The following is a 26077-nucleotide window of genomic DNA, read 5'->3' on the forward strand; positions in this document are numbered from 1 at the left end:
GGGTTGATCCAGAGCCTTTCATATAAATGATAATATAGTGACCTGGTCCTTTTGAAAGTGCCTCACTCCTGAAAGCACTTCAAAGGAATGCCTAATCACAACAACTCCAAATTGTCTATTGTAATTTAAAAAAATACATCAGCAAACAAAAGTGAGGGCCCTATGAAATATCCAAATAAATATAGAAAGAATCAATTTCCATTAACGAAGTTTCACGAAATTGAAGATATTGAGGGGAAAAAAAATCATTCGAGTGCGGTGAGAGCATGAAATCCTTCTAAAAAACCAACTTTTTTCATCTTCCACCTTATGTATGATACCTTCTCTGTCGATAAAATATTCATAGGTCTACATGTTCCTAAGAACTCGGGCGTGGTGCTCTGAAAAGCCAACGATACGTATTCGTCCCATGAGGGACCACTAGCGTCACGTTTATTTATATCTGTTTTACTATGTTGGTAATAGGAAACATAGGGTGAACGAAAAATTGATGCGAATGCATAGGAGTGCCATGTTTGGCATTATTAAAAAAAATTATAATTATAAAAAAATAAATGTAGAAGAGACAGTGTCTGCACCTATCACTTAAGGAATTACAACAGCTTCACCCATAATTTTTTAATAACATCTTCAAATTAAAAATTCGTCTCATCTGTCTCACATGTCTCACATAAAGCCGAATTCACCGTGCTCTTGTTGAAAGTTCACTATTCACCCTCATCAATCGTCGAATTCTCTGCCACCCTCATCTCTACTTATCCATTAACTGAATTTTAATTCAAAGGATTTCGTTTGGAATCCCTTATCCCCCGCTCCCTCACATCAGAGTAGAATTAAAATTCATAAATCGTCCGCGTTCATATTTCCTGCCAGACGTAATACTTCTTGAAATTGGATACTGCATCCATTAAATTCCATAAATTGATTATACAAAGCTGCTCGCCTCTGCCCGTAGACTCCTGAAAACATGGAAAGCCGGGAAAATATTTATATTTTACATTCTGCACATTTCAGCATTTTCAGAGGCATCATCCTGTCCATTTGCTGCTCCTCAAAAACAAAAACCTTTCTCATATTCCCTTTCACTAAAATCTCTGCTGACGTTTAAATTTATAGGACTCTATCCTCACAATTTTTTTCATTAATTCTGTTTCTATTAAAAATCTGATAGCCCAATATATCTAACAATAATAATACTAATAACATAATACAGTAGTCATTGTACAAATATCATGGATATTTACCTCGCCCACTGTTTCTTTTTTTTTTTATTTCATGCTGCGGTTGACACTTTCAATTCTGACGATATTAGGAATGACTCAATCAATCGAAGGATCTTCGCATTCCAGTCCTTTAGAATTTGGCTTATTCGATACGGCGCAGGGTAGGCCCTCAAATTGATGAAAATTTTCAATTACCCCTTTGCCGCCGTAGATTTAATTCGGCACCATCCTGTTATCTACAAAGCAAACTGCACTCGACGGTACCAATGACGTTAATCACTCCTGGATTATAACAGGCCGTTTCCCCGCACACATCCACCCATACAGTCAGTGGATTCGGCCCTCACACCATCAGGACCTTGTGCAGATATCTATTGACACCGTCGTGTAACTCCATTTCCAGTTAACTCGATGGTAAATAAACGTCTGCAGTTTGAAGCTCTTTGATATATTCGTGGTTTGGTAGAACCATGAACCATTAATCAAACGTTAAACCTCGGGATTTAATTTATTTCATCAGGAATAAATATATGAACATCAGAACTCGGTATAAAAACGATTGTATTTATCAACTGCAAAGATAAATAGTTCGGTTTTTCGGTGAGCACGAGGTGCGTTTATAAATCATGGGGTAATACAAGGTTGTCATGGAAATGGCTCATGAAGAATATTTGCATGGGAACCAAGAAAGTGTCTGGGATTAGAGTTCTTTCGTGCGACGTGAATGCCGGAAATACCAGTGAATTTATCTTGCTTATGTTTATGTATTTTTTTAAGTTGATAAAAAATTATCCTCGACACTGGCCCCAGTTAACACTTATTATGAGCTGAACACTAAATGACGTACAAATACATTAACAGAAACTACATTAAATAGATAAATACTGAATTTAAAAGGAGAGTCGATTTTTTTAAAGTTGATTTTCAGAAAAATAAAAGGGGTTTCCAATTTCTTAATAAATTAAATTTTGCGCGAACAATTCCCTGGAATTGATATAGTTAAAATCGAAATTACCAATCAGTCCCTGCAATGGACTTTAGATTTATTATTTTATGTGTAATTTAACTTGTTTAATAGGAAAAAAAATCATTGCCCTGGCGAGGAGGGGGATTTACCACTAGAGTCACTGGCAATAAATGATTTTATTACGTCAATTTATTTTTATTAAATTACAAAATTGAAAATCGATAAGAATTTTGGTATTGAAAATAATCATACTAAATACAGACTGGATTTCAATTGCAACAACCAAATATTTTCACCGCAAACATTGAAATCGGCAGCGAGTGTAATCTCATTCCCAATTGTAGAATAATCGAGTTTGTAATTTGGTAATAATCTCTCTGTGTATATGGTTAACGTTGGGATTGAGCAGGTGAGAAATCCCGTCACGTACGCCCTGTATAGACAGAATTATCGAGGCGCAGAAGTTTTGCGATGGAAAGATATCGCGAATTGATAGCCGGTTTCCATATCAAGAGGAGTCATCTCATTGGAGCCAAATGGATCAAAAAGAGGAGAAAGAGAGATGTAAACCGAATTAGATATATGTATATATATATACTTGTATACAAGTGATCGAGTGGGAGATACCCCAGTAGCAGGAGGACATCTGGAGTCCCTTGATATTGCTAGTCGCAACCGAGTTCAGTGTTGCGGTGGAGTCGATTGAAATTCATGGAGATTTGCAACGTATGTTCAACGGAATCAAATCGTACGATATTTACTCGGATGACAGGAAAACGCTGTACCTGAATCTCGTCGCATCCGTCAATCAATCCCTTGATTGTACTGCAGACGGTAGTTTTAATCCAATTTCAATTACATCAAGGGTATCGAAAAGATAAATGGTTTTAACAAAAATTGATAAAGAATTGGTCTCATCAGTTTTCTGATACTAAAAAACACGTGACTAAAAATAAAATTTGCCGAAATTTCTAACGACTGGATGTTTAAACATCTTTACTTATATTCAAAGTAAGGACAAATGCAAAAAAAAATCTGTGAATCCAAACCGTTTTGCCCGTCTTCTTCACTCACAAAGCAGTAAAACCAATGTGCTGTAGATTGGAAACATTTCCCCAATAATGTTGGAGACATCTGTCTTCAGATAGAACAAAAAAATCGAATAATCCCAAAGGTTTTATTCCAGCAGAAAATCTCTTCACCTGGTTACAACATTATCACCCTCTCTAGGCATTTTTGTCACCCGAGAATTGCGTACTTTTACTGTTCTTCACTTTTCTACATTGAGTATCAGTCCCACTCCCTCCCCTCTCATTCTCTCCTTGTCTTTCGATCCAGCCTTCTCCGGGGGATCCACCGATGCCGTTCTGCGTATCTCTCGTCGTCGGAAAGAGCAAAGAGGCACTCTAGCCGCCGTTGCACGTCACCCCTCTACTTCATTTGTACCCCTGGGTGTTCCCACCCGTTTAATATTCAATAAGAATGGCTCCCAAGGCACAGGCTTCCCCTGCGAGCTCCCACCTACGTATCTTATCCCATCCCTCATCACCTCCATCCTCTCAACTCAATCACCAACATATATTGTGATTCCAAATCGATAGTAGAGGTCGATATTTTTGTTATTTTCAAGTTTTTGAATCTCTTCAAGCTCTCCATTGTGACCTAATGAGGAGAACCATTAAATTGGAGTATTTTTTAGGGTCCGCGTTATTAGACCCTGATTGTCTCTCACTTAAATTCATTCCATGACTCCCTGAAGAGACAATGAGTCGTTCCATAATTTTTTCCAACGATTGAAAAATAATTAAGTGAGTAATTCTCTCACTACGCGTTAAAAGCGTATTACAGACTTGTATTTTTCCGTACTTTTCTCTACCTCCTGCCGTTCCAGCTTTGGCCTCCACAAGAGACGGCATCTGCTCTCTCCAAATAGTGGGAGATAGAAAAAAGGGGACAAAAAATTATGGGCGACTGTGTAAATTTACAGTATGCGCGTGCTGATGATGCTACATGCGGTATAGAGCATTATGCGAAACGACAATATCATCGTGCATGATTTATTGCCCGAGGGAGTTTCAGTTCCTCGACTGCAATACATAACATGGGAAATAGAGTGCATGCAATGGGGCACCACCGAAACTAACAGGGGGGTCCTCTCACACCCTTTCCAGCAGAATGCAGTTCGTACATTGTGAATGGAAAGCCACGTTATACCCACGTTGGCTCGGAGAATCTAAAGCTTCTGTACTCTCGATGGTTCCCTCATTTCACTATCTTCTCGCTAAGCGTGCGATACCCTCTATATGCTTATCATGGGTTGCCATCACACAGAGGACTGGAACTTCAAAATCTGTAGGGTCATTTAACCCTAGATTGAATGCCCCATGAGACCACGCCGGAGCACGTCTTTTTTTATATTTTACTCTGAATTTACTGATCGAAGAAATTTGAAAGGAAGCTGAACTTTTCAATTAAAGTTTATGCAAAAATATAGTGGCTTCGACATAACGTAATTAGCCGAAATATTGAAGAAACAAAAATTATTTTCGATTGTGCCTGGTAAAATGAGGCTGTGGAAGAAGAAAAAAAATCATAAGTCGTGCATCCCCTGAAGAATTAATTTACAGGCAATGAATTTACCATTCTTGTTTTCCAGACAACCCGGGATTATACAGTGTTATAGGGTGTGGGCTAACCAACGTTTACACAGGCGCACACACGTTCTGAATAACAATGCTTGAAAACACACCTCACAGTGTCTCTATCCAATTTCCAAGGGTCGTTTATTTACATCTTCCATGTAAAAGCTGTAAGTAAGACTCCAAAACTAAGAGAAGAGAAACGAGGATAAACCATTATGTCTCGTATATCTCAATCTCCGTGGTTTTTAAATAACTTTGTAGCAGAGTAAAAGGGTGATAATGAATAAAATTTCACACCAAGTCAAATTATTGGCAATCATACCGCAATTGAAATGTAAATTATTGCGGCAATCGATACCTAATGTAGAACTGAGGATTCTTCTGGGTCATTAAAGACTGAGAAGGAACGACTGTCCCTGTCTGTTTCAAATAAGCGTACAATAAACGAAAATTTAAACTTGATTTATTGAAATAAACACTTGATTTTTTTCTCAATTTCCATGGCCAATCAAACCGTCGGTTAAATGGAATCATTTGTTTGTATAAAAAAGTGCTCTCTTGTAATGAATTGAGGGTGAGGTAGTTCTACTGACCTATTTAAAAAATGAGTACCTGTAGAACACACTCGGAAGTGTCCACTATCTGACTCTCCCCTCGTTTTCAAACTGACTACAATGAACAATCTCTGTAAAACAAATTCTGAGATACACATAGGTTCCACAATTTTAATTTAAATCATTGATTATTCAGATGGTTTCAAACTGAACAATAGGATAAATAGGCTCCTCCGAAATTTTTGTGCCTCGTGATTAACTCCTGACAAACAATTAAAGGAACGATGGGTGAAAGGAAAAAAACTACTCTAAAGATGGAGTTAGAGTAATGGAAAACTGAACCCAGTGCTGCCCATAAAGTTCAATCAAATCAATAAAAATCAAAAGAACAGATTTTATTGATCTTATGAAGTTCACTCTGGTTACTGTTGCTTTAATTTCCCTTTTCTCGTTTTTTTCTTTAAGTAGAAAATATCACGCTGAATTTTATTAATTATTATTCTCTTGTCCTCACATGTTCCGTTATTGTTTAACTCTCGAATTCAACTGCAGCGACCCGAGTTAAACTGGGGCTCATTTCGTATTCACAGTGGTAACAGCTAATGTTTTTTTGAGTCGCAGTTAAACTTAGGACATCTTGTTTACCACAGCCAAGTGGAGTGAGTGAAGTTGACTTGTCCATTTGTCTAGGGCATTGTAGCGAGCAGCACCGAGAGATTTTTTGTCGAGCTCGAGTACTTGATTCACCTGAAATAAAATTTATCATCTACAATTGACAGAGATACCACTTTATCGATTAATTTCTTATCTTCATTAGATAGTTGACATCAACTATTTCGTGTAAAAATCGTGAGTTAAAGCGAAACAGCAATATTGAGAATATATCTGAAGGAACTTTTCACAAAAAAAAATATTATCCTTCTATGATCACGGAATTATTTTTTTGACTGATCGGCATTTAGTAAATAGAAAACTTAAACTATCGATACTTTAATTATCCAACAATGGATATATTAACAGACACACAAATTACCTGATCAATCCGCCCTCGAATGGTGCTATCCAGAATACAAGAAACGAGAAGGCTCTCAACCTCAGACACATCAATATTCAATTCTTTGCTGATAAAAGGTATGTGGATACGTGTGTAAGGCTTAATGAGCTTGATCAGAACCTGCAATAATTACTCATCATCTTTCAATGGTTCAACACGTAATTTCTATGATTCCATTATCTTGTGAATAATTCATTACTTACCTGAGTCCGTATATTACGTAATAAATCTTCAATGTGTTCTCTGATGAATGGATCATCCATGATGTTATTCCTATTTTGCTTGAGAATTAACTCGAACTGATTGATGTCATTATTTTGATAACTAACGACCAAGTTCGTCATTGCTAATATTTCCGGGTCATTCTTGTAGGGTTTCGCCTCCTGAGAGTCGAAAGGATTTATTCCGGATTTCATCAACCTTTAGAAAATGAAAACGGTCATTATGAAAATTCATAAACATGGGAGTGAAACTGCAGATCAAAATGTTTCAATGAAATATCAGCTCAATTGATCGAATAGTTTTAGAGATGGAGTATTTTCTCAAGCATTTTACATTGACTGCCCATTTAGCTTCGATAATTTTTTCAGTATAAAGTTTCAAGATAAAATCGTTCCATTATAGACAAATTATGGACAACTTACATGTTCGCAAGAACGAGGTATTTTAAGCACGTCGTGCGCCTCGGGGAACCCGACTCATCATAGTTTTTGAAAGCTTCGAAAAAGTCTGTATGCGCCCGTTCAAATTCACCCTCCCTCAAATGCATTTTACCTCCACATTCTGGAAAAAAATCACATTCAATTCTGGCATTCTGCTCACCTATTGTTTGAATAGGCGTAATTGTAATTGACACTAATTTTATGGAGAATAGCCAGCCAAATAGTCATATCCAGTCCAAATTAAAAATAAGGGTAGCTAACATGATTGCCTCTGTATATTATTATCTATTTATGCTAGAACGAGTAACCTTGACGACTGAATAAAAAGTTATCACCATAAAGAAGATAACTCTGCTGTTCGGAATAAAAATTTTGTATTTCACTCAAGTCATTCTCCATTTTAGTATTACCATAAAGTAATTTAATATTAAATACCTCTAATTACGCCCATAATTAGTGGATGCGGAATGGCACTTTTAATATGCAGACTCTGTTCATAAAGTGTCTTCAATTTCTTATTATTCTTCTGTGCTGTATACATCTGAATCTCTAGAGCGTAAATCTCTAACAATTGTGTACCTTTCTTCAGATCATCTTCTCCATCGTCAGTCTGTAAAAATTGTCATTAAATATAATAAACATATAATAGACTAATTCCATCCAAATGAGTGGATGTTGACTGAATTTATCACATGTACCTGACAACTTTGATGCAATTGTTTCAATATTTTTGCTAACTTATTAAAATCGGATCGATCAAAGTACAATTTCCCCAATTTCGTGTTTGTTTTGAACCATAATCGATCATTTTTAGCGTCCTTGAGGGCATCCAGTGTGGTTTCGTAGAAGTCTTGCAACAATTCCATCTAAGAACAAAAAAAACTCTCAATGGATTCCCCTGAATTAAATCTCCAAAATAATTAAATCTCCTACGTTTTTCGAGGTGCTAATGTAATCCAGAATCGAGTTTATTGACTTCTCGGAGTGATTCCTCGTAACAGCACTCTTGATGTACGTCAACAATTGTTTGTACCTAGCCATCATCTCTCTGTAATTATTCTGAAAAGTACAACGATAAATCATCGAAGATATCAAGTACTGATAAAATTCTCAAGACAATGTTCAAAAGAAAATCGAATATCAGGAACTATCCATGGAAACATACCAATTTAAAGTTAATCTTTATCATCTGTTTGAGTGCCTTAAATCCCCATTCTCCTTTGTCCCCATTCTCAAGATCAAGAACTTTTTGAAAACTTGCTAATGCCGCCTTAGGATCATCCTCCTTCAGTGCTTTACTGTTGTAGTATTGATTTTCCAAATCGACATCTGGCTCTGAGTTTGAATCCTCCGAGTACTCCTAGAAACAGTTAATTCTGATAATTGCAAACTCGACGAATCATCGTCGTTCATTTCTCGAGTTCGAGAATCAACTACTGTGCAAACATTTTGTATAATCAGGTTTGATCGATTTTGTGGAATACAATTAGGGTGAATAGACATTTCTATTAATTTTAAGGAAAATCCTCATTGTTTTCAATCACAATTTGTCAAACTCTCTAACCTCCAAGTTGACATTCCAACCGACAACCGGCAAATATCTCCAGCCACGTAAATTTGATTCTTACCAGTCCATAATCTTCCTCCTCCTCGCACATGAAGTCATCCTCAGGGTCCGACATATTTATTTTGTTATAAATGAATAATTTCAAGAGAAAAACAAATTATATGGACTGCTGAAACAGCAGCGGGTTTCATTCGACGTCTTCCGGTGATGTGCAGGTTAACAAGAGAGAACAGTGGGAGTATATAAATTTATCCTACGTGAGCGCCTGCGCACCGTAGCCATGTACGGATTTCCCGGGTGAATTTGAAATATTTATTTTCACAATTAAAAGTGGGTGGGACAATAATATGGATCCCCACTTAAACTAATTTTAAAGCGAGGACGACCTTACCCCAGGTGTCCACAATGCCCCATCCAAGTGCATTGTCACCTAAAGCCCTTCTTGTCTAATAAAAATTCAAAATTTGGGTAATGCAAAAAGAAACAATCAAAACGTATATAATTTTAAATTTTTTATATATTTTTTTTTAATCTGTCATGTTATTATAATCTATCACAGGTATTTTTCTCAAGTGTAGAAATTAATAGAGGAATAGAGGTAAGGCAAATACCAACAATTAAAAAGTTCTAGAAAAAAAACATCAAAGGCTGTATCTGTGATACAGCTGTAATTGTAGGTGGTACGTCCGAGGAGAACGTCCGCAACGAAAACAGTAGTGAAGAAATTTCATTTCCAGCATAAAAAATCCCGAACTCTACATTTATAACATGATTTATTTAATCCCAAAAAGCTATTACTCCCAGTCATCGTTATCATTCTGTGAGTCGCATTCACTGGTAGCTGAATTCCTATCAGAAATTTCAGTCGGCTTGGGTGGAGGAGGAATCAGCCTAGAAATTCGCTCCAAGGCTCCCACTGCCCCTCCAGTCATCGCTTTTCTCCTCATCGCCAGTTTTGCATGTAGATCTGCCATAAGATCACCCCCAACAGACGCAGAGGAGAATCTGTCCTCAGTCTGTTCGATGATGGACGTCGTTTGCCGCAATTTGGCCTTTCCAACCCCACCAGCAGCTCGAATCGCAGCCATAAGGTTTCCTCTGTCGTCCCCTCCCGTGGAAACTGGAGCTTTGACAGGTACCTTTGGTTCTGGAGCTGTATCTGCTTCTGGAGCTGGAGGAGGTGGTGGTGGAGGTGGCGGAGGAGCCATAGTTATCGGAGGAACAACTGGAATTGTGGACGGGGTGTTCGGCAGTACTTGAGCAGGCGGGGGTGGTGGGGGTGGAGGTGGCAGAGGTGGAGCTTGTTCAAGAGTACTATCTCCGACATTTGGGAGATTCGAAGAATCGAGTTGCAAATCAGTTTGTTTATTTTCGGAGCTCTCAGTTATTATGGCAGTATCGGGAAGATCAATTCTGAGAGTGGGCGATGTTACGGCGGATGATGGGGCTATTGGAGACTGCGAAGTCAAGTCTAGGACGAATCTCTCATCATCGACAATCCCTGGAAGGTCAGGTAATATCGCTGGGACGTTTATTTGAGGAACCTGCAAGTACAGCGAAGATAATTAGCTTATGGAAATGTCTCAGAAAAACTTCCGCAAAGCTCTAACATCTAGAGAAGAGTATTGCAATGTTCAGCTTTTTTCTGTTCAATAAATGAGCCATTTACAATGTCATTCGTTTAATATTGTGAACGTCCTATGTTGTGGTCTTTAACATTTAGATTAACATACCTCTCCCAACATTGGTGCATATAAATAAGAAGGTGATTCAATATCTGAAGAGCGCCACGGCTGTCCAATGGAGTCAGGAGCATCCTGCATCTGTTCAGCTCCTCCTTTGGATGACGTTGGTTGCTCCAAACCCTCTAGACTTGATTCATTCATAAGCAAAGCACTGACTGAAGACACTTTATCAATATTATATTTCTGCAGAGATTCTCCAGGTCTCTTCTGCATGGATTTCCCCATCACATAATAAAATTGCAGTTTCTCTTTCAAGTTCGGCTCGGGAGAGTAATAATTCACATTTGTTCGTGATTCACCAGAGTCTGTGGGTTTCGATTTTTTTTTATCTGAGGAAGTCAATCTCTCTCGAGCGTGCAGACTCTTTGGGAGTGCTTGGGAGTCAACTATGACGTGGTACTCTTGATAGGTCGAATATGCTGGATATTTTGGATCTGAGAACATTTTTACTGCCTTCATACTCATTGTGTTTTGAAGGTAGCTGAGTTGGCTCTCAATTTGATTAGTTTTTACTTTTATAGTTGATAATCTAAGAAGTTTAAAAATATCATAATCATTGATTGACGCGTGTCAAATAAGGTCTAAAACAATTATCTAGGCTGTAATGAAAGAAACCCCCACCTCTTGCTATACTCAGCAATTCGTTCATCGATGCCCTGAAAAATATGCGACGCTGCCTGATGCAGATTATCCAGGCAATCAGTGATTTGAAGTATTGTATCCTCATGTCTGGAGTCACTGTGAATGACACCTGCAAAAAAACCACTCATCAATCTCCCAATCAACAAATAAAAATTCCAGGAATTCTCGTCTTCTAGAAACTCACTAATCTCAATCCTTTCCAACATTTTTCCACGGAAATCAGCTGCACTAATCCTAATTATCACAATTAAACACTCATCAGGGCCTGTGGAATGATAACAATATTGACATTGACAATCGGAACAGTGTCCGCGGCTCCACGAGTATTCACTCACCTCCAACCAACTTCACTGTAGTTGATTTTCACTAGCATGAAGTTGAGCACTTCCCCCACCACCTATTATTCGCCATTCTCCTCTGTCCAATGTGCGTCACCTAACCTCTCACCTTAGCCAATGAATTAACTCGATTTCCAACGCCAATAGAAATTTCCGAATCCCATTGGATGTTTCGTCAAAACAATATTGTCACCCCCAAGAAGCGATCGTAGAGCACCCTATTGTGAAGTGCAGTGGACAATGATTCACTGAAAAAAGAAGAACGCAATACCTTGTCTAAGTATGACCCATTTTTTCAATGGTTAGGTCCTACGTGATGTTCGATGCGAGTGAGAGGAAGCAGAATGAATCGATGCAAAAGCGTTCCCCGCGCGATAATGTTAGCTACAAGTTGGTGATTATTTTATTGCAAAAACAAGTGCAATTGTCGCATTAACAATATTCAATCATTCGATTCACCTGGTGTAGTTAATGAAAAAAGTGTATTTGAGTGAATATCCAATTTAGTGTGTACCCTGATTGAGATTGGAGTATAAACAAGAGTAAAGAGGATACAAAGGAATACAAAGACATTTGGGGGAGCCAAGTGCGGGTGGGAGCAAGGTGTTTGGGGGTGAATTAGACTCCCAGAATTTGCTATGTTTGTTGAGGACAAGCAGCTGCCGTTACTTGACGCTGCTGGTTATTGTGAACACGATGCTCCAGGACTCGAGATCATCGAGAGCAACCACAGGAGGCGGCGGTGCCGCTTCAGCCGGTGGAACAAGGACTATCACCAGGAGGATGACCGGGAACGGATGCGCTCGGAGGTAAATATTCCAATCTGATGGGAATGGGGGCTATGATACTGGGTACAGGGAACCATGAACATTTCTAGATTTTACGAGTATGAAATGAGTGAATATCTTTCAAATTTTGACAATATTACCTACTAAAAGTCGAGTAAGAAGATAGAACTCTGTTATTTATCCCTGAGATTTTTTCTCTCTGTGGATAGCTAGATTTTTCAGACTACTGGTAGGGCAAGTTTCTCATGGTTTGCATTTGCATTTTTGGGATCTAGATCACCGCGCACTTACAATGGTGGCCCAACGTCAGATCTAATTGTCAACGATTTTGACGATGAAAGGACATTGGATGAGGAAGAGGCGATGGAGGGAAGTGAGGATTCGCATAATGAACTTTCCAATCTTCAAAAGGTATCTAAAGATTTTCACTGCCAAATTTGTTATGACAACTTTTGGGGGTCACTAAACTTCCTCACCTTATTAACGGCACTTAATCCTAAATCATGTCCGAAAATCTAATTTTCCTGTGCCGATTCCAGGAAGGTGACATGCCTCTGAAGGAACTCCTAGCAAAATATTACGGTCGCACTTCCCCGGGGTCCAACAGTTCTGAACGTCTCCCTCTCGCCCGCGAGGGTGACCCAGACCCCGTTCTGCAGTCGTCCGAAAAAATCGAGAATGAGGGTGATGAGTTCGAGGACGAGGATGAAGAGGAATACGAGGACGATGATTCCCAGCCCAGTTTGCGTCAATTTTACACAGAATTAGTAAAAGAGAAGGAAGCAGAACGCTTGGGAACGACAGGAAAGTCCGCAGGTGTAGCAAGACGAATGGAAGCCCCAGGTGAAGGGATTCCGGTAGAAAATCCAGCAGGCGCTGATGTTGAAATTACTAACGATAACAATCCAGCCCTTGTTGCTGATGAGGATATAAATTACGAGGACGAAGAGGACGATGATGATAGTGAAGACAGTGATAACACTGAAGTTCCAGGAACTACAGTGCCAGGTGTAAGTGATACTGTGGGCGTTGGAGGGAGTGGAAGTAGTGGTGGAGGATCCTCACGTCTTCTCAGGAGTGTATCACGACCTCAAAGTGAAGAAGAGGACGATGACTGCGATTACAGTCCTGATGAGGATGAGTGGAAGAAGACAATTATGGTTGGGACTGATTACCAAGCGATTATTCCTGAGGGCCTCTGTCGATACGACGACGCACTACCTTACGAGAATGAAGATAAAATCCTCTGGAATCCCAGCTTCATACCTGAAAGGGAAACCGAGGAATTCCTTCAACGCGCTCAGTTGCCTACGCATAAAAGCAGTTTGTTGCCAACTGGTGCTCATGTGAGGGATGATGAACAAGCTCTCTACCTTCTCCTGCAGTGTGGATACAATTTGGAAGAGGCTTTGAGGAGGAGGAGAATGAACGTACTACCTCCTATTGATGCTATTAGCCTCTGGTCGGAGGAAGAGTGTCATAATTTTGAATCCGGACTGAGGACTTATGGAAAAGATTTTCATCTTATTCAAAAGAATAAGGTAATAGTTGCCTTACAATAAAGATTATTTATTAATTTCTACTAGCTGAAGGAAGAAGGTCAGAACATTTTTCCATAGTACAGAGAACTGCCTAATTTTAATTAAATAATCGTTTATGATTTGATTATTTTACTCAGGTAAGGACGAGATCTGTGGGTGAGCTGGTGCAGTTCTACTACCTCTGGAAGAAAACAGAAAGGCATGATATATTCACCTACAAAGCTCGCTTAGAAAAGAAGAAATATGCCCTGCATCCTGGTATAACGTAAGTACTAGGGATACTTAATGAATCAGGTATAAATTCCCTTGGAAAAACCAATAAAATCAACTGAATATTGTACGAAATGTTAAGCAGAGACTACATGGATCGTTTCCTGGAGGAACAGGAGGGAGTGAGAGACCGGAGCAGCTCTCCCAACGTCAATTGCCTCCTTCATGGTGATGTAAAGCGCCAGCGTACGAACGTAAATCTCTCCAACAATCATGAAGGAAAATCAGTGGAATTATGGGAGAGTCAGGGGAATGACGAGCCCTCAGGCATTGGAGCCGATGGTGATGCTGTGGCAGAGGGCCCAACAAATACCTCACCAAGTTCTCCCCCTTCTATCTTACCTCCTCCCCCGCTTCCAAGCAACCTTCCAGCAACCACTGAATCATCCACTGTATCTCCCACGTCTTTCAATCCAACATCAGATCCTCCAATAAACTCCGTATCCCAAAATCACACTCACGAACTCTATCAATCTCCCCCAGAATTCCCAACATCATCTGACATTGTTGCGGCTCATTTACCACCTTAGCATCCCTTTTATTCGAATAATTATTCACAGAGTGAATTACAAATTGTTGGACAGTCCTATGGGACTCACTACCTCCGCCGCTGCCATCAGTCATTCAAAAATGAAAAGATGAGACGAAATAATTAAATCATTGTTCACGTATTGTGTTTTACACAAGTTTATAAAAATCCATTGACACTGTTGACGAATTTTTCACTGATTCATTCAATCTTTTAATTAACTTGTTATGGATTTTAAAGGGGGATATTTTCACAATGAGTTGAAAAATTTCACAAATTATTGTCTAGAATATTGGTTAAGTATTTGTTGAACTTTGACTGAACATTATTCTTCAGTTCTACTGATTTGATTCTATTACCGATAGCACTCAGTTTAATGGAAATGCAACGAATATGAGTAGCTAATTACAAGGAAAAATTTATTTTCAAATGTTAATTTGAAAAAAAAAATCATGCATTGTTTGGCGATTGAATAGTGGCGTAAGATGTGTGATTGACTTCCAATGGATGCTTTCCATTCACGAGAGTATATGATGTCCGAAATTTCTCAACTTATTGCTCATCAACTGGAGTGCTTTCGTGTTGAATTGCAACACAGGCTATTATAATATCAATAATTGATGCTACGATTCACCGTCTGCAAATCGCAGAAAACCAGACGAAATAAAATCAACAGAAGAGCAAAGGGCACAAGATACTGAGGCATGTATTGACACTTCGAATTATATTTTTCTACTGTATCGTAAAAAATGATAAAAAATATGATTATTATTATTATTTTTAGCATTAGTATTATTATTATTATTAGTATTATAGGATAAAAGAAAAGCAAAATAATTAGGCGAAAGGAAAAAAAATGGCAACACGTTTATGCGTTGATTTTTTTTTTAATAATTTGTATTGACTGAAAAATTTTAGGACAAACATTCCACAAAATTAACACAATTTTATAGAAAAATACGAAGACAATCGACATACTTTATTATCCGTACGGGGCAGAGTCAAGTGATTCTAGCATTGATTTGAATAATTTTCCAATCAACGACAGAAATTGAATTTTAGTTGCTGTAATTACAAAAGTTCCACTTGTCAAGAAATCTTCTTCAAGACGATTCTCCAGTCTCAATGAAATGGCCTCTCGGCTGGTGGCCTCTGGAGGATCGTGATTGATAGAACCCACAGGTACTTTATTGATGGTCGAGTCCTCCTTAAGTCTCACTGTCATAGACCCTGGTTCGCCATTAGCCTGCGGCTTTACAGATCTCACAATCGAATCGTGAAGTTCAACGCCTACAAGGGCCCCTTCGATCTCCCACTCGTGCAGACCTGATGCCTTCTGCTCTAGGAAATCGAAGAAAACTCCAATTTCATTGGCAGTTTCTCTCGCAATCAACTGACGGTCCCTCAATGCTAATCTCGGGCTCTTGACCCCCTCCAGTGTTTGACACAGTACAAGAACGAGGTTAACTTCCAGTGCTAATCGAGAATTATTTTCATTCATGGAGGAAAACCAGGGATTGGTATCAGCTCGATCGTTCCGTCCTGATGGCGTTAACTGTCCACTATTCCCAATCTGTCCAGAATTTTGACCATTTTTATTTGAATGATGACGTCCACTGTGATGCGTGAACGACGTTGTTCTTGACAGGATCGTATTTTCCACTATGAGAGGGTCATAAGGTCTTCGTAAAAGCCTAGGGTGCCCCAGCACCTCAGGACCTGACACGTACCCCGACAACTGAGGATGGAGAATTCTCTTCAGGTCCGTGGGCTGAAGCTTCCTGACGTTTTCGGGAGTAGCTCGCTCCCACTCTCGTTTAGCTGAATCAATACTATCCCTGGAAACTCCCTGCTGAATAATCGAGGATGATCCCACTGTTAAGTGGGAGTTCAATGCTTGTATGAATAATTGAGTCGAGCTGATGATGGTGCCGTATGTGAGACTGGGGCCTGAACTCATTGACATCTGGGGTGGTCCGAAATTCATCTCAGCAAGAGGAGTGTCCCAGAAATCTTGTGTGTAAATGGTATCCACGAGTGCGTTCAATCGCGGAGAAAATCTCAAGAAACACTGGGTACACCACCAGTTGACGACAATCAATTTATTGACCAGCAATTTTAATTCATTACTTGGGGGTTTTTCATCACAGAAATGAAGATCTTCAGCACTCTCCACTCTCACGCCATCAATGATGAACTTTAGGATGCGAGGACGAAGTAGAAGATTTACTGTTGAATCATAAATCAAGTACATGCATTTCATGAGTCCTTCTCTAACACTCGGTTGGATCACACTCCAAATTGATTTTTGCATTGTCAATGCAGATATCAAAGCCACAAGAGATTGAACAAGGTCGATAGCTAGGGGGTCGGCAGTGTGCCTCAACAAGGTGGCAACTTCAATTAATTGAAATTCGTGGGATCCGAGGAACAGAATTATTGGATTTATATTCGTTGGAGGAAGATTGGGCTGATCACCGTTGCATCCATTGGTGACGAGTCCTGTCAGGAACTCAATACCCAGTGTATAAATCTGCCACCAATCCTGACACCTCCACTGCCCCAAGTTTGCCCTGTCATCGTACAGAGACTCCAACATGCTGCCTCCTAGTGCCTGGGGAGGGACCAAAGCCAGCCAGAGCTTTGCAATCGATTCCTCATCGTCGATGGGCCTTGGCGATGGATTGTAGTATGGAGATCGTGCGATTGTCCCTAAGAATTCTAATGCAACTCTGCTGAAGCCCACGAATTTGTGGATCTGTAGAGTATCATGCAGACAGTTCATCAGTTCTGGAATCATTTGGCGAAGATGAAGACTACTGGACCTTCCTGCATACTTTGGATATTGCTTCTGAGGATGACACCGCAATAGGTACGTCACCATGCTAATGACCAACGTCGCTGGACTGACTTCTTGATGAGAATTACGAGGGCTCGAGGTTTTTGTCCCTTCTAGGGGATCTTGGTCTTTTTCCTCAGGTTTGAGGTTAGCTTCTTTGATCTGCTTGACTGTTTCCCCTAATTTATGAAGTTCAGAGTTTGACAACAGGCAAGAGTGGACTAACAGGTACTCTAAACTTGATCTGTCATCTGATAATTTTGTTTTCACAAGCTGAATGCATCCCAGAAGTAATGAAATTAAAATCCTCCGTAAAGAGACACCATATGCAGTGTAAGAATGGAATATGTCCTCCATCAACTGAACGATCTTGTCTATGAAGACTGCAGGATCATCAATACACTTTTCCCTCCAAGTGTAGACACACCTGAGGGCTAAGGAAGCTAGTAACATGGTTATCCGGGCATCCCCAACATCAGAAGTTCTCTTGATTCTCGATGACAACGAGATTAGCGTCATTTTCATTAAGAATTGTACGCGTTTAGGTTCAACCCGCGATAATAATTCACTTGAGATTTTCGCATCTGTTAGAGTTACGATGAAGTTGTACCAAGCTTCGATGTTTGCTCCATACAGTGGTGCTTCCACCTTTCTGTTCTCAGGCTCTGGTTTTGCCCTATCAGCAGGCGAAGTTGTAGAACTCGATGATGAATCATTCATTAAGATATACTCAATAATGCGTTCCCAATGATCGTCTTTATGTAGAAGTTTTTCCAAGTTCTTCGTGAAATCATCCTCAGGGCTTGAAGTGGGTAAGGATTCAAACAACTCCAATGTCGCAATATCAATGAGATGTGCATATCCTCTGGATCCTCGAATCAGTGGATTAAATAGAGGTGAAAATACTTGTGTCCAGAATTTATCTCGTTTCCTGAAGAAATTTACCAAAATCACATTTCTATTGTACCACATTGCCCTTAACAAATTCATCGTATTATCGTACAATCGATCACAGACAATTTCCTTCTCATTGGGCATCCTCTTCAAGTATAAATCCAAAAACTGGCTGCATCCTTCTGTCAGAAATTGATCAGCGGGTCGAGGAAAAATTCTTTTCTGTTCAGCCTGATGCATGATATTGAAGAGAGCCTCTGTCAAACCAGGTTGTTTCTCTAGGCAAACAGCAACCAGCTCGAGAATAGCCACTTTAACTTCCACTGAACACGTTGGAGACATCAACCTCGAGGCAAAGGTACCTCTAATAGCTGTGCCATCCATTCCCATACAAACTAAAAGAGACATCGAGAATCCCTGGGCGAACTTTTTGAGTAATCTCACCGCCATTGCCTGCAACGCCGGACTAAATTCCACGTAAAGATAGTTGACAATCGTTGGAACAATCAGAAGAGCATTTGGCAGAGATGGAGATGTGTAGAGTGCCACCTCCAATGGCGATCGTTCATCGTGGCTCAATCCAAGATTCTTCCGGAACATCAGCAATCGATTTACCAAGGAGAGAGCCAGCTGCACACTCTTGATGATCTTGAATCCCTTGCCACTGATCCAGTCGGTTTCGTTCATCATTTTATTTCTCAGATTTCTCTCTCCAGTTCTGATCAATTTCAACAATGCATGTCTGGGCTCTAGATACAACAAACTGTAGGCAACCACCAACTGCAATTTTTTCCTCGGTTCATCCTTCGATAGATTAGCATCTAGCACTCGATGAATGCAGAACATGGACTTGAACCACAGATCAATTCGTTCGGATTCTGATGTAAAATACCAGGAGTCCAATTTTGGCAGGACTCCTTGGAGAAGAAACACCATCCCTGGAATCTCCATGTTGTCCATGACTTCTACACTGTATTTAGCAACTAGATAATTCGATAGAGTGTCTAAGTAAGCATTCAACACTGGGTATTGATGCTGAATAGTTTCAATTCCCGATAACCACGAGGCTATCAGTCCTCCATCAAATGACGAGGCTTTTGCAAGCTCCATGACATCCTGAAATCCAGTATTGAACTTTGGATAAACTCCAACCCTCATCCTGGAGAAAATATCCTCAGGATATTTCAAAACCAATCTGGCTGTAACTTGCAAGCACGAGGCGATAATTTTGAAGAGGTTTGGTGGCAAGACTGGATAAGCGAATCTATTGATGATCTCCAGACTTAATTCAGTGGGGATGACCATCCCTGGAGGAATATCCAAGCCTGCTGAGAGAATTGCGTTCAATAATTGGAATCCCTGGGCAACATTCTCCAGTAAACTCATCTGAAGGTCACTCACATTCATTAATCCACCACCAGCATGTCCAAACAGCTGCTCAATTTTATGATGAAAAGCATCTCCGTACCTGGCTTTTATCTTAAACAAAATTATCTCTGCCTCACTGAGGTCTCCATCTAGAATAATTCTTTCGCAATTCTCCGGGATTTCGAAATCATTTCGATGAAGAGTGCAGTCTCCTTCGTAAGGACGATAAATCAACCCTGATCGTGAAGTTATCGATAGGATGCTGTTGCGGTGCCTGGGAACTTGAAGAGTGAGAGTCGATAATTGTTCCAATTTTTCTGTCATTTTTTTAGCACTGGGTGATGATGCAGCAGCAAGACCAGTAGCAATTATCGTCAATGGTTCGAATCGATAAGGAAAGAGGGATTCAGCTCGATGGTAGAAGGGCCAAAGGCCTCCCTCTTCATCCTTGTCCCTCCAAAAATCTGCGGCTATCTCTGGCGAGCGCAAAACTGATGCAACTGCCTCAAAAATCCCGTCAAAAGAACTGATTTTATCTTCGTCCATGAAGGAACACAGCAGAGATAGAAGATTGTAAACACTCCCCCGGACAATTTGAGCATATCGAGTTTCTTCCTTAATCATCTCAGCATCAATTAAACCCTGGAGATACCTAAAAACATCTAGGTGAACTGCACGGACCCCAAATGGTCGGAACACGTTCAGTGTCTCTGAATTTTCCGGCTCGATGGCGTAGTTTGCTAGCATCCAAGAGAGAAGTAATGGGCCGTCTTCTGGAGAACTTTCCCGGAGGCATTTGTGCTCGAATGTATCCTGCATACTCCTCCTCACATCTTTCAGCCAGCTTTCAACGATGCTTGTGTCGTCAACGAGTTCAGAGTGTTTTTTTATGTCCAAAATAACAATGTAAAGAGCCGACTGACATTTTCGAATTTCTTCTAGCCGTTTGGAAATCATTTCCTTGTCTTCGTGGCTTTTGGAACTGAGGAGCCGTCGTGGCTCTCCACAGATGCTGGAGTACAGGCTCTCGAAAGTCTCTGGTCGAATGGTGTCTAAGATCATCGTTGATATCTGGAGGAGTTCTCTCATTTCTATCAGATTACTAGTGTATAGTTTGTGGAGGTGTTCTTCGGTGATTAAGTGAGATCTTGAAGTTATATTCGTGAATTTTAGGCGCTCTATTTGCTCCAGAATGGATTCAAGAAAAATTTTCAAGGGATTTTCCTCGAAGAATTTGGCGAATTCTTTTTGATAAGGATGGTTGGGATTGTCTCGGTACTCTACCATCAGTTTTAGACATTTTATCATAGTTATGCGTTCCGAGTAGTAAAAATTCCACAACTCTTCAATGAGAACTTTCAGGGATGTTAAATCAGCAAGCTGGGTAGCAAATGTTTCAGCACAACTGCGGTATTCGTACACCATGTAGTTGAGGGTCAATTCTGAGGCGATCGTGGCGTCGAGGTTCAGCAGGTACGATAGCTTGGAGATAAGATCATACATCTTTGGACGAGGATTTGTTTTGTTGTAATTTTGAAGGGAAGACTCGGTGAATTTTTTGAAGTAGTTGAGGCCATTTTTCAGAAGCTCGGTGGCGTTCTTTATTTCGTCATCTACAAGGGCCTTCTCGCAGCGACTGGTGGTACCGGAGATTACCAGCCAGAGACCCTTGCAATAGCTGTAACAATAAAGAAATGAGATATGCTCTTTGGGCAATACTTTTTCTTTGCAAAACGTTGATCAATAGAAAAATCAAGTGGTCGCATGTTTAAACATGAATAATATTACTGGTAGAGGCAATGAGCAGTATGATTGCTCTCTTCTTATTTAAAAATACATAATGAACGTTGCAAAATATATACTTCATTTATATTCTACTCACGGTAAGTCTCCTAACGTTTCCACCTGCATTCTGAGTTTTTTTCGTCCTCAAACCCTTTTTTGTTACAACAAATCACTGATCGGAGCGCATTGTTGTCAGAAAACATTGAGGTTATCTCCACCTGATTACAAAAACTTGGCGCGAAGTTATCAGACGGGTGAGGGCGCCATCGGTAAGGACGATTCAATTCTCCCCACCCCTCCGCAATCGCCATTTTCTTGTCTCTGACGTTCAATTCGATAATTTCAATTTTTTTTCTCAACTCGAGAAAAAACAATCGATGAATCTACCATTGTTAATGACTCACGCGTGTGCACATCGAGAACAATAAATGAGTAAACAAACATAAGTGTTAGTGTGCTTGGACAGAGACAATGACAGACTACTGTGAACGAATAATCGAATGTTATTCCAGTGGTGGTTGATAAGGCGGCCAGTGCAGAGAAATGGGGCGACGCAACTTCAAGACTTAGCCTGGCACAGCTTGGAAATAAGTCAAGATATTTTCAGCATTTGTTGCTAATCGAGGTGGGACTGGGGTGAAATTGTGCTTTGACGCTTGGCAACAGGGTGACAGATTGTTTACCGAAAAGAAAATATGTCGGGTGGTGAGAGAAAGAAACGTGGAGGTGATAAGGGACATGGCTGGGAGGAAGCTGGTGCGGAGTTTTATCAGGAACGCTATCCCGCCGCTATCGAGGCAGATTTACAGCAGGTGTTGCAGAGAGATCCCTCGCACATTGCCACACTCCTTCCCAGTAAAAAATCACGTGTTGGTGAGAAATTCATTTGGTCAACTTTGTTTATGATAAATATAAACATAGGGGATATTGCGGAAATTTAACAACCCAATTGGCAGTTTTTATTCATTATCATGTTGTTCGATAGTTGTTTTAAGGATATCTAAGTATTTTGCCTATTGCTTCTCTAGTAAAATTATTTGTTTAGAATCGTAGCAAATTTATTCATATTCTGTAACTGACGAAAAATCGATTAACGATCATTAATAATCCATAAACCATACGTGGCTTATAGAGCACCACTTTAGGGCAAGTGCAAGTACTCGAGGGTGGGCAAATGTAGGTATTCTTACATTGCAAATCCACACATATTTCATGAAAGAGCTCTGTTCTCCTGCACAATATCCCTGTCGTAGATATTTTATTTTCCCCGACAGAGTTCTGGAATTCACATTTTATTTCTATGGAACGTTGACTATTCATGGTTTTTTAGAATTGGAGTAATCATAATTTCTATTCTTCTCTTCAGCAACCGCAAAGCGAATCAGAAATGAACCCAGAACAACTCTCAGGAGGCGCACAAGCACTCGTTCACGTGGAACAGCGCGGACCAGTACAGTACGACGAATGTCAACAAATGTTCCTGATGCACAAAATATGTCAATGCTGCCAGATTTGTCCGAGAATTTATCGAATGAGGAGCGTACGTGGGAGGAAATTATGCAAATCAAAGCGATGCCCGTTTGCATGGCACAAAAAGTTCAGCTTAAGAGGCAGTTACAGGTACTAAGTAATTTTTTTTACATTTGTTAGTAGAATTATGTTATAAAGGATTCATTACTCACTCAATAAGTTTAAGATATATTTCCGGATCCTTCCAGCCAGAATTACACGATTTCAGCATATGAGCATATGATTATTTAATCAGTCCTAGAGTAAAAATGAAATTAAGATGATAAAATTTTCACTATCGATTGCAATCAGACTGCATCATCTTGATGAGTAATTAAACACAGTGTTATCAAGAACTCATGGCGATAAATTCCACCATTGAAAAACAAGATTATCTTTCAATACTTTTCCTTGAATGCTCTCACTCCGTCGATAAAACAAATTAAAAATCATCTCTTTTAAAAGCTTCCTCAATCACAATAAAGTTCTTCGGGCATATTCCGCTTTAAAATCCCAACCGCAATCTTCGCCAATTTATCTCCGAAGAATTACATTGAAAGCACGAAAAGCACTTATCTTAAATTCTCCCAGAAAATGAAATCTCCAAATAGCTTCCTCACTGTTCAACAGAATGCAACAAAGCTGCGACTCCAAGGTTTTGAACAGCTGAAATGGCAGCGTAGGAAAGCCTGGCAACAATTCCGGATTCGTCTGAAAGAAGCCTATTCCAAGATGGAGTTGTGGAGCACCTCCCTCAAGAAGATCGGTGGAAATTTCGGTATGGGAATCGTGGCGTACTTTCTCTTCATAAAGTGGCTAATGTTTCTCAACATAATTCTCTTCGTGATAATGTTTTGCTTCATTTCTCTGCCATCAATCGTCCTCACCCCCAGGCCCGAGAATTGCACAGCAAACACAAGCACCATTGCCTGTTGCTCGGAAACATATCTAAATGTGTCCCACGAGACGAGCAACATAATCGACATAGTTCAGGGTGGTGGTCCCCTGGAACGAACAATCCTCTACTACGGAATATATTCCAATGAAATATATGGAAAATTCAACGATGAGGTTCACTATAATCTTCCATTAGCCTATATTTGCACAACAATAGGTTTTTTCCTCGTAAGTTTAATGGCTATTGTTCGATCGGCAGCCAAAGGTTTCAGAGAACGAGTGACTGAAGGTGAAGGACAATTCTATCAATACTGTAATTTAATATTCGGTGGATGGGATTTTTGTATCCAGAACGAAAAATCAGCTGATATAAAACACAAAGCCCTTTACAATGAGATAAAGGCTTTCCTAGAAGCCGAGCGATTGGAGGAAGAGAGGCAGAATCGAACGAGAGAGGAAAATATCAAACTTTTTCTCGTTAGATTAATTGTGAATCTCCTGGTGCTTGCAGTTTTAGCAGCCTGTGGATTATTCATATATTACATCATTGACATTTCCTTCGATAGAGTCAGCAATCCAATTGCAGAATCTTCTGAGGAAATAGGCTACATCTCTGTGAAGAAAATTACACAACAATTACTTTACGAATTTCTTCCTTACATCTGCATCGTTGGACTCAACGTCATCGTTCCCTTTTTATTTCGTTATCTAGTGGCACTGGAACATTATTCTCCACTTTTCGTTGTAAGACTGACATTATTCAGAATTGTTTTTCTACGATTAGCTTCATTAGCAGTTCTGCTTACGAGTTTTTACAAGATCATTACTGTTGATGTTGATGAAGAAAAGTGCACTAATGTTGAGGGACGACGGCCAGTCTGCTGGGAGACATTTGTAGGCCAACAATTTCTTAAATTGTATGTCACCGATTTATTCACGCAATTTTTCGTGACATTTTTCATCAATTTCCCGAGATCCCTCGTGGCCAGACACACAGAGAATAAATTGCTAAGGTTTATTGGTGAGCAGGAGTTTGATCTGCCTCATCATGTCTTGGACATTGTCTATTCACAAACGATCTGCTGGATTGGGACATTTTTTGCTCCTCTACTGCCACTTATTGCAGCCCTCGGCTGCTTCTTATTGTTTTATCTGAAGAAGTTTTCATGCTTGGTTAATAGCACACCTTCGAGCCATGTTTACAGGGCCAGCAGGTCAAACTCTCTATTTATGTTCGTCCTGCTGGTTTCTTTCATTCTTGCAAGTATTCCCGTAGGCTATTCAATCGCTGAGATCGAGCCTTCGAAGTCATGTGGACCTTTTAGGGGTCTTGGGACAGTTTGGAGTCTCCTTATTGAGACTTTCAAACAGTTTCCGGGGTGGATTCAGTCGGTGTTATTTTTTTTGGGCACCGCTGGCTTTGGCATCCCTGCATTTATTACTTTGTCATTACTTCTGTACTATTATTATGCTGTTTCCATTGCCAATAAACATATGGTGATTGTACTCAAGAATCAACTGGTACTGGAGGGACATGATAAACAATTTTTATTAAATAGACTTAGTGCTTTTATCAAGCAACAGCAAGAACAGTCCAAGTATCAACAAGATCAGTCGATTGATTTGGGAAATTTCAATTAGATTGAGGAACTAGGAGGATATTTAAAAAATATTGGAATTTCTTCATTTTTTTAATGAGCTAATGTTTTGCCATAAGGTTTTAATAACGACGGTGGTAATTCAAATCTGTGAATTTGAACCATTTGCTATGTGCAATTATTAGACAGCTATGTGAGCATATTTCATGTCAGAATCGTATAAATTAAATGTTCCGCTCTACAACTCAAATTGTAATTACACATAATGCCGTTAAATATCTTGCGGATAAAGTCTTAATGCAAAACATCATCTTCATGACAAAATGAAAGGAAACCAGCGAGTGCAATATCTAATTGAGGCAGGAAAATGCTGTGACTAAACTAAAGTATACCAATTTTCTATTCTCGATTTATTTTCACTTTGTTATTGATTAGAGTCATGAAACAAATATCTTGCCGGATACAGAGTGTAAATCGAGAAAAAAAATCACATGAAGATACTAAATAAGGCGATAAATTACACGTTTAGAAACAATGAAAAATACATTTTCAAAGTGATAAAAGCAAGGACCTATTTTGCACACTAAGGTTAACGATAATATCCATGAAATTTGTAAATAATTTGAGAATTTAAATCGTAAACATACATGAGCAGGTGGAAGGCT

General features: G+C 39.7%; 5 protein-coding genes across 7 annotated transcripts; 2 read left to right on the forward strand and 3 right to left on the reverse strand.

Annotated features, from left to right (window-relative positions):
• Positions 1-5279: 5279 nt before the first annotated feature.
• Positions 5280-8891, reverse strand: LOC135172765 (COP9 signalosome complex subunit 2). Of its 2 annotated transcripts, none has more exons than XM_064139111.1 (9): positions 8731-8891; positions 8268-8459; positions 8036-8161; positions 7801-7968; positions 7538-7712; positions 7085-7223; positions 6644-6860; positions 6420-6560; positions 5280-6133 (listed from the first exon to the last, which is right to left on the reverse strand). In XM_064139111.1, the coding sequence occupies exons 1-9, from the start codon at positions 8782-8784 to the stop codon at positions 6014-6016; spliced, it is 1332 nt and encodes a 443-aa protein (XP_063995181.1). In that variant the 5' UTR covers positions 8785-8891; the 3' UTR covers positions 5280-6013. The 2 variants fall into 2 exon arrangements, with proteins under 2 accessions (XP_063995181.1, XP_063995180.1); XM_064139110.1 differs by having other exon boundaries at positions 8268-8462; positions 8731-8890.
• Positions 8892-9168: 277 nt separating this feature from the next.
• Positions 9169-11385, reverse strand: LOC135172763 (WASH complex subunit 1). Its single transcript, XM_064139108.1, has 4 exons — positions 11241-11385; positions 11036-11165; positions 10403-10943; positions 9169-10213 (listed from the first exon to the last, which is right to left on the reverse strand). Exons 1-4 carry the CDS (start codon positions 11260-11262, stop codon positions 9464-9466), a joined length of 1443 nt encoding a protein of 480 aa, XP_063995178.1. The 5' UTR covers positions 11263-11385; the 3' UTR covers positions 9169-9463.
• A 256-nt stretch (positions 11386-11641) lies between these two features.
• LOC135172753 (mesoderm induction early response protein 1) lies at positions 11642-15306 on the forward strand. Of its 2 annotated transcripts, none has more exons than XM_064139083.1 (5): positions 11642-12203; positions 12458-12593; positions 12722-13723; positions 13861-13988; positions 14076-15306. In XM_064139083.1, the coding sequence occupies exons 1-5, from the start codon at positions 12091-12093 to the stop codon at positions 14521-14523; spliced, it is 1827 nt and encodes a 608-aa protein (XP_063995153.1). In that variant the 5' UTR covers positions 11642-12090; the 3' UTR covers positions 14524-15306. The 2 variants fall into 2 exon arrangements, with proteins under 2 accessions (XP_063995153.1, XP_063995155.1); XM_064139085.1 differs by having other exon boundaries at positions 11643-12203; positions 14079-15306.
• A 161-nt stretch (positions 15307-15467) lies between these two features.
• On the reverse strand, positions 15468-21682 carry LOC135172733 (nucleoporin Nup188). The gene is made up of 2 exons (XM_064139028.1): positions 21506-21682; positions 15468-21301 (listed from the first exon to the last, which is right to left on the reverse strand). The coding sequence occupies exons 1-2, from the start codon at positions 21532-21534 to the stop codon at positions 15505-15507; spliced, it is 5826 nt and encodes a 1941-aa protein (XP_063995098.1). The 5' UTR covers positions 21535-21682; the 3' UTR covers positions 15468-15504.
• An 87-nt stretch (positions 21683-21769) lies between these two features.
• Positions 21770-26022, forward strand: LOC135172745 (transmembrane channel-like protein 7). Its single transcript, XM_064139069.1, has 3 exons — positions 21770-22281; positions 22775-23028; positions 23548-26022. Exons 1-3 carry the CDS (start codon positions 22104-22106, stop codon positions 25453-25455), a joined length of 2340 nt encoding a protein of 779 aa, XP_063995139.1. The 5' UTR covers positions 21770-22103; the 3' UTR covers positions 25456-26022.
• Positions 26023-26077: the final 55 nt, after the last annotated feature.

The sequence above is a fragment of the Diachasmimorpha longicaudata genome, chromosome 2 (assembly GCF_034640455.1).
Source record: "Diachasmimorpha longicaudata isolate KC_UGA_2023 chromosome 2, iyDiaLong2, whole genome shotgun sequence".
Taxonomy (NCBI): domain Eukaryota; kingdom Metazoa; phylum Arthropoda; class Insecta; order Hymenoptera; family Braconidae; genus Diachasmimorpha; species Diachasmimorpha longicaudata.

Coding starts and splice junctions, on each gene's coding strand:
- LOC135172765 (XM_064139110.1), bottom strand. CDS start 8,784: ATGTCGGACCCTGAGGATGACTTCATGTGCGAGGAGGAGGAAGATTAT. Junction 7,224..7,537: donor AATTATGGGCGTAATTAGAG/GTATTTAATATT, acceptor ATTTTTTTCCAG/AATGTGGAGGTAAAATGCAT. Junction 6,861..7,084: donor TACCTCGTTCTTGCGAACAT/GTAAGTTGTCCA, acceptor CATTTTCTAAAG/GTTGATGAAATCCGGAATAA.
- LOC135172763 (XM_064139108.1), bottom strand. CDS start 11,262: ATGTTGGAAAGGATTGAGATTA. Junction 11,166..11,240: donor GTTGGAAAGGATTGAGATTA/GTGAGTTTCTAG, acceptor GTTTTTTTGCAG/GTGTCATTCACAGTGACTCC. Junction 10,214..10,402: donor ATGCACCAATGTTGGGAGAG/GTATGTTAATCT, acceptor CTGTACTTGCAG/GTTCCTCAAATAAACGTCCC.
- LOC135172753 (XM_064139083.1), top strand. CDS start 12,091: ATGCTCCAGGACTCGAGATCATCGAGAGCAACCACAGGAGGCGGCGGT. Junction 12,204..12,457: donor GGGAACGGATGCGCTCGGAG/GTAAATATTCCA, acceptor TTTGGGATCTAG/ATCACCGCGCACTTACAATG. Junction 12,594..12,721: donor AACTTTCCAATCTTCAAAAG/GTATCTAAAGAT, acceptor TGCCGATTCCAG/GAAGGTGACATGCCTCTGAA.
- LOC135172733 (XM_064139028.1), bottom strand. CDS start 21,534: ATGCAGGTGGAAACGTTAGGAGACTTACC. Junction 21,302..21,505: donor GAAACGTTAGGAGACTTACC/GTGAGTAGAATA, acceptor TTATTGTTACAG/CTATTGCAAGGGTCTCTGGC.
- LOC135172745 (XM_064139069.1), top strand. CDS start 22,104: ATGTCGGGTGGTGAGAGAAAGAAACGTGGAGGTGATAAGGGACATGGC. Junction 22,282..22,774: donor CAGTAAAAAATCACGTGTTG/GTGAGAAATTCA, acceptor TCTTCTCTTCAG/CAACCGCAAAGCGAATCAGA. Junction 23,029..23,547: donor AGCTTAAGAGGCAGTTACAG/GTACTAAGTAAT, acceptor ACTGTTCAACAG/AATGCAACAAAGCTGCGACT.